Raw genomic sequence first — 8,569 nt, 5'->3', positions numbered from 1 at the left:
CACTATGAAAATGTTAAAATCCAGGTGGGAAGAGCAAATGATCTTTGCTCCACCCACCCCGTCACAATGGGAAAGTTCTAGCTGATGTCTAATCTAGAGGGTGTCCTTCCCTCTGTCCCCTTCCCACAACAGCAGACCCTTCTTCCCCAAAGAAACTGAGGCAGAGTGGAGCTGGAACCAGGTGGGAAGAGGCCGCAAGCCAGCGGGGCGGTACCGGGGGTGGGGGCGGGCAGCCCAGAGCAGGAGGAATGGTGTGGTCAGGGGCAGGAAGGGACTAGCTGAGGTATGAGGTAGAGGCTGAGCAGGCAGGAGGGCTGATAATTGGTCTCTATGGTTGATGGCTGTGAACCCCAACTTGAGAGCCAAACTTGAGCCAGTATGTTCATTATATAAGCTACAATATAAATGCAATTTCTAATTCTTTACAGGGTAAGATTTTGGATGTGAAAGCCTTAGACAAATGGAAGAAGGAAGTGGTCTGTGAATTTTTCTCTTAACAGGAGGAACACTCTTCTACTTTAAGAGGGCTTTGGGATTGGAGTAATGGGGTGGGGAGAGGTAAGAGGGGAAAAGCCTAGTTCTGAACTCTGAGCCACTGCACATGGCCTAGGATAAAAGGGGCCTGTCTTGAGGATGCCCAGTTGCCCTCACTGGCTAGGGCCACACACATTCCTGGCAGGGCCAGGCACTGAGCAGTCTCAGCTCTCAGCAGAGAAAAATATCTCCCAAGTCTGCCTTCCTACCCCACCCACTTTTCCCACTCACTTTCTGCTGCCTCAGGGATGAGTAGAAGTGATGACCTTCTTACCAGTTTCTGGGGCAGTCTGAGGAGGGAGGAGGTGTGCTGATGCCAGGGATCAGAGGTAAGATGTTCAGAGACAGGAGAGCCTTAGGATTTAGTCGGGGGGTGGGGGGTGCTGCTCTGGAGCCCAAGAGTGCTGCTGACATCCCTGATGACCATCTGGTGCTAGAGCTAGGGGTCTCTCTGTCCTGGCTCTGTGGCCTATTTGCAGCCACACCATGATGGGTGCTGTGAAGAGCAGGGATTAGGGAGCAGGGTGACACAGAGAAGTGGTAAGCAAACTGCCCCAGAAACACTGAATAATAAAAATAGACAGGATGTTATATTTTTCCATCAGTCTTTGCTTGTGCTGTTGTTTATGCCATTTATCTGACAGCTGGTTCCTGTTTTTCTCAAACAGGAGGGAAATACCCATAGCAGCACCATGCTGTTTACCCCCCTTTGCATTTGCCACTCTATGTGCCTTTGGGTCTGATTTTTCTTTTTTTTTTTTTTTTTTTTTTGTGACTTCTGTTTTTCTGGCTGTCTCTGCCCAGAGTGCAGGTATAATTACAGCAAATATAAAGACCTGAATGATCATTATGAGATTTTTATTTGGAAGCTGCCAGGAAAGCCACCCCTTCTGGGGGCACACTTCAGCTCAGGAAGAGAGAGACTTACGTTCAGGAAGCATTCCGCCCACAGAGCACAGAGATGGCATCCCAACCACAGACTTGGTGCCAGTGATTCCTGAGGGCTACTCCTGTCTTGCATTAGGGCCACAAGGGCCTTGTCCTCATTTGGACAGTGCATGGGGTAGGAGGTTCTCTGGAGGTCTACTGATTAATTCCCTGAAACCAGGTTTGGGAACAGGGCTCTTTGAACATCAAGTTAGTGCCACCTTTTCCTTTCAGATTGGTGCTTAGCCTGGCCTCTGTCTCCCCCTGGCGGTACGTATAGAACTTGTTTGGCCTGCAGGTTCGGCCTCTGTCTTGAGTTGAAGGTGGAAGAGGAAGAAGCCCCACTCTTTGCCATTCACCTCCTCCTTAACCCTTCCTCCACCATCCCGACAAATTAGCTTGGTTCATCAGACGGAATCGAGTTTGGGCGTCTGGGGACTGGCACAGGTGTGAGTCTCTCACTGACTGTGTGACCTCTTGAGGCAAGTTCTGTAAAATGACAGGTGCGTCATCGGTAAAAAGAACGTAATAAAATCTACCTTGAAGTGTTACTGTGCAGTATAGATGGCCTACTATATAGAAAGTGCTTTGTAGCGGGCCTACTATATAGAAAGTCCGCCATAAATAGCAGTTATTGTAGTTATCCTTACTAAATATTCCTCTAGCCCTGATGTGGTCAGGGGAGGTCTAAATGGGGCTGGGGGAAGGGGGGGAACAGGGAATTGGATCCTGAGAAAGAAAGTGAAGTCGGAGTGGTAACCGCTCTCCCAGATAGAGGTCATGGGGAGCAGGGCCCTCTCAGGAGCCCAGGAAGTTACCCCCAGCTCCCTAATTCAGGATGGTCGACTCCAGCCCGCCTCGTTCACACCCCCACAGCACACCCAGCACCAGCTGGCTCGCCTTCACTCTCACTCCAGCAGCCCCAGCCAGAGGTGTTGTCACACCAGGTGCCTCACACCCAGCGGTCGCCGAAGCTGCTGGTTTCGCTCTGAGGTCAGCTCCATCATCCTCCGGGCTAGCTGCTAGGAACGGAAGGCGAGGAGACACCACCCACCCCGTCACAATGGGGAAGTTCTAGCTGATGTCTAATCTGGAGGGTGTCCTTCCTTCCGTCCCCTTCCCACAACAGCAGACCCTTCTTCCCCAAAGGAACTGAGGCGGAGCGTAGCCGGAACTAGGCGGGAAGAGGCCGCGAACCAGCGGGGCGGTGCGGGGGCGGCCCAGAGCAGGAGGAAGTTTTCCCGGGACCCGCCCTGCCCTCGCGCAGCCAATGGCCGTGGAGAGCCCGCAGGAGCGAGCACCGCCCACCGCGCGCCCTAGGGGGGCGGGGCCTGACTCGGGGCGGGGCCACGCCGAGGGCGGGGCAGGGAGGCAGCATGCTAAACCGGGTGCGCTCGGCCGTGGCGCACCTGGTGAGCTCCGGGGGCGCCCCGCCTCCGCGCCCCAAGTCCCCAGACCTGTCCAACGCGCCCTCCGCGCAGCCTGCCGTCCCTGCAGAAGCGCCCAGGAGCCCTCCGGCGAGGGCTGGGAGCGGGAGCTCGGCGCCCGCGAAGACAGTAGAGGCTCGAGCGAGCTTCTCCCGACCGACCTTTCTGCAGCTGAGCCCAGGGGGGCTGCGACGCGCTGACGACCACGCTGGCCGGGCTGTGCAAAGCCCCCCGGACACCGGCCGTCGCCTGCCCTGGAGCACGGGCTACGCCGAGTGAGCGTCCCCGGGAACACCCTAGCCAGGATGGGACCCCCAGCCCTTACTTAGACCCTTCCCCAGCTGGGCATCCCCGGCGCTGGGATGCGTGCCCCTGGCGGCGCTCGGCGCTGGGAACTCCCTTCTCCCAGGACCTTTGCTATCCTCTGGGCTTCGGGCTGCACCCCCTCCCAGCCGCTTCTCAAGTCGGTGCAGTCTTCCTCAGGATCTTCCAGCTCGTTGACTTCCCTCACCCGCGCCGCCTCAGGACCTTGTTCCCTTCCAGAGCCCGGAGCCCGGAGAGCGGAGGGCCCGGTGAAGGATGAGTTGGCCAGTTCTCTGTTGGGGCCCGGCAGTTTAATGGCTAGGGGAGGCGGGGCTTCAAGGAGGCTGGGGGCGCTTTTCTTAGAGGAGATGGCAGCCAGAAAGATTCGCTCCCGGGCTTCCCGACCCCGGCGCCCCAGTTCCCTGTCCCTCTTACCGTTCCCCTCCCCCTCCACACCCAGAAATAGCCCGCGACACCAGGCGGCCTCCGGCTTCCCCAGGGGCGGGGGAGGGGGCCGCCCGGGAAGCAGGAGGGTCCCCTTTGAACGCCCCTTGGCGGGGGGCATTGCTCTGGCCAGGCAAAGACGCAGACCCCGGGTCGGAGTGGCGGGAGCAGCCGGCTTGCTCCCAGGCCGGGTGTATTTTAATGCATCTACTGGGAAAGCAGAGCTTTGAGGGAGACGGGGGCGCTGAGGTCGCTGAGGGTGGTGGCTGGTAGACCCGTGGCCCCACCGCCAGCTCCTTTAGCTTTCTATCTGAGAAGAGTTGGTGGCTTATGTGGCTTCTGCGCAGTCCAGGTGGGCTTCCACCCCTACCCTATTTCAATTCCTCTTTCCCTATCTGGGCTGGAGCACTGCCTCACTGCCAAAGCAGCAGAAACTTTCACTGGAAGATTTTAAGATAAAGGTGGGTGTGCCCATGAGGGTGGGGTGCTGTGGACCAGGCACTAGAAAAGTTGACTAGGCTTCAGGGCGGGATGTAGGGTCTTGGCAAGCAGGATAGTAAGACCTCCTGCTGCCCCTGTCCAACCCTTTCCCCAGCAGCCCACAGGGGTGCCCCCTTTGCAGGGGATGGGGGAACTGAGGCAGGCAGGTGCTGCTGCTGGCTTTTCTGTGAGGTGGTGGGGCCTGACACCCAGACAGTACTCCTCGTGCCTTGCCCTGCCTCCCTTCCCCTCCTCTTTCTGGCCTGGATCCCAGGTGGCTGTGACCTTTCTCAGTTTGGCCAGCAGGCTAGAGAGGGTGTGTGTGTCTAAGGTGGGGGTTATTCCAGGACCTGGTCTGGTGTCCAACCTGATGTGGTCACTCTGGCCTGGCAGGGTCATCAATGCTGGCAAAAGCCGGCACAATGAGGACCAGGCTTGCTGTGAAGTGGTGTATGTGGAAGGTCGGAGGAGTGTTTCAGGGGTACCTAGGGAGCCTAGCCGAGGCCAGGTAAGCCCCCACCCCAGCCCCTAGCCTCCAGAAACCTGGTCACATCTCTTCCGGGGGATTCTAGGCATCTGGTTTTAAATCCGAGACATGTGGAAGACCTAACTCCTAACTCACTAGCTTTCTACCTCTGACACAGAACCTTTATGTGGCATTTGAACAGTTAGAATGTCAGTATAAATGTTCAGTTTTCCACTTAGAATATAGGTACTACTGTATTTATGGATGGTAATTAATTACCAGTATTTATTTTTGCATATTTTATCCTTGGAGTTTCGCTTTTTTGATGCTTTTCTTTCTGACACATAATAGGCCCTTGGTAAATGAGTGAACAAATCTAATTTGCCTTTAATGCCAAACTCTGACCTCCTCTCGGATGTTTATATGGATGCCCCAGAGTCTTACATAATACAAGCCACACACACACACACACACACACACACACACTCTCTCTCTCTCTCTCTCTCTCTCTCTCTCTCTCCCCCTCACCTCCAACTTTTCCTCCACCAGGGACTCTGCTTCTACTACTGGGGCCTGTTTGATGGGCATGCAGGGGGCGGAGCTGCCGAAATGGCCTCCAGGCTCCTTCATCGCCACATCCGGGAGCAGCTAAAAGACCTGGTAGAGATACTCCAGGACCCCTCGCCACCTCCCCTCTGCCTCCCGTCTACCCCAGGGGCCACAGGTTCCTCTGATCCTTCTCACTTGGTTGGTCCTCAGTCCTGCTGGTCTTCGCAGAAGGAAGTGACCCATGAGAGCCTGGTAGTGGGGGCGATTGAGAATGCCTTCCAGTTTATGGTGAGTGGGTGGTCCTGGCAAGAGCCTGCTAGGCAGTCCCTCTGGTCAACTCTGGATGGGGATCAAGTGGCCTAAGTGGGTGACCCTGAGAACCCACAACACCTTTGAGGGCCTGAGCAGAGCTTGGTTCAGTAGGGAGGGAAGGAGTAGTTAGCCATACCCATGTCTTCCCTCCTCTCCTCCAGTGTGGCTTGGCTGGGCCAGTTTATTTCTGCAGATGGGGCGGTGGTTGTGTGCCTGGAACCTCTTCTTCATTCACCCCTTTGACCCTCCTTCACGTGGCAGGATGAGCAGATGGCCCGGGAGCGGCGCGGCCACCAAGTGGAGGGGGGCTGCTGTGCACTGGTTGTAGTCTACTTGCTAGGCAAGGTGTATGTGGCCAATGCAGGTGACAGCAGGTATGGTGGGGGGGTTGAAAATGCCTACAGGGGGTCCCACTCTCTGGGATGGGGGCATAGAAGACAGTGAGGTGGTGGGCTTTAAAAATCAAAAACTGAAGGGAGGGATGGGGTCAGGAGCAGTTACAGACATAAGGAAGGACCGGAAATAGCCACAAGGGGAGGAAAGATGGGGGTCTGGGTGAGGAACCCTAAGGGTCATTATGGGGAAAGCCTGGTCTTTCTGGAATTCTCCACAAGAGGGCTGAGGAGAGCCAAGCCCAAACCTTTTCTTTCTCTGGGCAGAGCCATCATTGTCCGGAATGGTGAAATCATTCCAATGTCCCGGGAGTTCACCCCGGAGACTGAGCGCCAGCGTCTTCAGCTGCTTGTAAGTAGGAACTAAACGCTCTACTCCCATTCTTTGTGGACTCTGTGGCTCTCTGTAGCCTATGTCCCCATCCCTACTGCACAGACAGCTCCTCACCTGCTCACTGGGAAGGCTATTCTGCAGACTACGGCTGACCTGGTGGAACATGTAGGAGGAAGGAACGTGGGTTACTCCAGTGCTCCCACTGTGGCCCCAGCTGAGGAAGGAAGTGGAGTCAGAAGTGGGGAAAGGAAATAGCAAAGGCCCATGAGAGGCAGTGTGGCTTAGTGCTTTAAAGTCCTAACTCTGGAGCTGGACTGCCTGGGTTTGAATCCCAGTTGGAATACTTTGCTAACTGATCATCAGACGGTTCCCTTGCAACACTAGTTCCTGCCTTAAGGGTTGTTGTGAGGGTTAAAATGAGCTTCTATACGTTAGTATTAGAACAGCGTGTGGTACATGGTAAACTCCATTTAAGGCCCTACTGTAATTAACATCTATACACCAGGGTGTGCTGTAAGCCTAATGCTCCCTGGCCTCTGCTCTTGTCCGGCCACTCCCAATCTCAGGGCTTCCTGAAACCAGAGCTGCTAGGTGGTGAATTCACCCACCTTGAGTTCCCCCGCAGAATTCAGCCCAAGGAGCTGGGGCAGAGGATGCTGTACCGGGACCAGAACATGACCGGCTGGTAACACTTCCCTCAGAGCTGGGGCACGTTCCCATGGCAACACAACCAGTCCCTCACCAGCAGCAAGGTGGAAGCTGGAGGCTGGGCCAGGCTGGGGGTTGGGGGGATGTGGTCCTTCTTAGGGGTTTGTGTGAGGGGCATGACTCCGAGGGGAGGGGGGGCTTTGATGCCTGGGTGATGCCTCCTGTACTCCCCCCTCCCCAGGGCCTACAAAAAGATCGAGCTGGAGGATCTCAGGTTTCCTCTGGTCTGTGGGGAGGGCAAAAAGGTAAACTCCACGGTAGAGGTGGGAGAGGGCAGGAGGACCCACCACAACTTGTCTAGGGAGGTGGAGGTTCTACCTGAGGGTAGGGGTGGGAGGGCCCACAGCTTTGGAGCCTGGGAGAGTGCTGTGGCAGCACCCACACTCATTCCCTTTAGGCTCGAGTGATGGCCACCATTGGGGTGACCCGGGGCTTGGGAGACCACAACCTCAAGGTCTGCAGCTCCACTCTGCCCATCAAGCCCTTCCTCTCCTGCTTCCCTGAGGTGAGCCGAATGGGGGCTACCTCAACCATTCCTTCCCTCCTCTGGGGGCCTCAGGCTGGCTTCTTACCAGGGTCCTTTTGTCCCCAAGCTTCTTCTTCACTCTCTTCTCCCACCAGGTACGAGTGTATGACCTGACACAGTATGAACACTGCCCAGATGATGTGCTAGTCCTGGGAACAGATGGGCTGTGGGACGTCACCAGTGACTGTGAGGTAGCTGCCACTGTGGACAGGGTGCTGTCGGCCTATGAGCCCAATGACCCCAGCAGGTAGGAGTTGTAGGGCAGTGGGGGGGATGACAGTGGGGAAGGTAGGGGCAAAGGGAAGCAATGCTTGGGGACCCACATGAGGGCCTGTGTATCGATCTTCCCATTTACATGTTGGTACATGAATGTGCACGTGTGCTCCTGGCAGGTACACGGCTCTGGCCCAAGCTCTGGTCCTGGGGGCCCGGGGCACCCCCCGGGACCGTGGCTGGCGTCTCCCCAACAACAAGCTGGGTTCCGGGGATGACATCTCGGTCTTCGTCATCCCCCTGGGAGGGCCAGGCAGTTACTCCTGAGGGGCTCAGCCCTGACCCTGCCCCCACCATCCTAGCCTCTCCATGCTTACCCTCTGCCAACCCAAATCAGAAGTTGTCTCCCTGACCTTCTTTAGTGCCAACTTAACTGAAGAAGGGGTGTCAGTTAGATCCAGAATTACAGCTAATGGCAAATAAACCACATGGATAAAACGGGTGTCTTTATTTACTTTGATTAGAAACTGAAAGGCCCTTTCAGGTGGTGGAAAGAACCCCCCAAAGCCGTCCTAAATATGTAGTGCTCCCAGGCTCCTTCTTCCACCCTCTGCTCTTCCCACTCCACGTGCTCTCATCCATGTCCATGGCTTCATCCACCTGCTGGCGTTTTCCAAGTCAGTATTTCCAGCCCAGGTCTTTCCTGAACTTGATGTTCACATAGCTTGTCTCCTGAACATCTCCTCGACATCCCACAGGCACTTCAACTCAACGTGTGTCAGAATCCACCATTTCCCTACAAACGCGTGCCTTCTGGTTCACCATGCCAGCGGGCACCAGCTTATCGGCTCAAGTTAGAAATCTTGGAGTTGGTCACCTTTGGCGTCTGTCTTTACTCAGCAAGTGAATCAATCACTACATACTGTTGATTATATGTTACAAAATATATTTCGT

General features: G+C 55.7%; 1 protein-coding gene across 2 annotated transcripts; it reads left to right on the top strand.

Annotated features, from left to right (window-relative positions):
* The first annotated feature begins 2,789 nt into the window (after window positions 1-2,789).
* On the top strand, window positions 2,790-8,113 carry PPM1J (protein phosphatase, Mg2+/Mn2+ dependent 1J). Of its 2 annotated transcripts, XM_053214620.1 has the most exons (11): window positions 2,790-3,163; window positions 4,509-4,623; window positions 5,131-5,241; window positions 5,341-5,418; window positions 5,704-5,816; window positions 6,102-6,186; window positions 6,735-6,853; window positions 7,058-7,121; window positions 7,274-7,381; window positions 7,498-7,649; window positions 7,795-8,113. In XM_053214620.1, exons 1-11 carry the CDS (start codon window positions 2,838-2,840, stop codon window positions 7,940-7,942), a joined length of 1,419 nt encoding a protein of 472 aa, XP_053070595.1. In that variant the 5' UTR covers window positions 2,790-2,837; the 3' UTR covers window positions 7,943-8,113. The 2 variants fall into 2 exon arrangements, with proteins under 2 accessions (XP_053070595.1, XP_026914129.1); XM_027058328.2 differs by having other exon boundaries at window positions 2,791-3,163; window positions 5,131-5,418.
* The last annotated feature ends 456 nt before the right edge of the window (window positions 8,114-8,569 follow it).

Source organism: Acinonyx jubatus, chromosome C1 (assembly GCF_027475565.1).
Source record: "Acinonyx jubatus isolate Ajub_Pintada_27869175 chromosome C1, VMU_Ajub_asm_v1.0, whole genome shotgun sequence".
Lineage (NCBI taxonomy): Eukaryota > Metazoa > Chordata > Mammalia > Carnivora > Felidae > Acinonyx > Acinonyx jubatus.
Note: the sequence above shows the minus strand (reverse complement) of the source record. Positions and strands in the feature narration are given on the sequence as shown.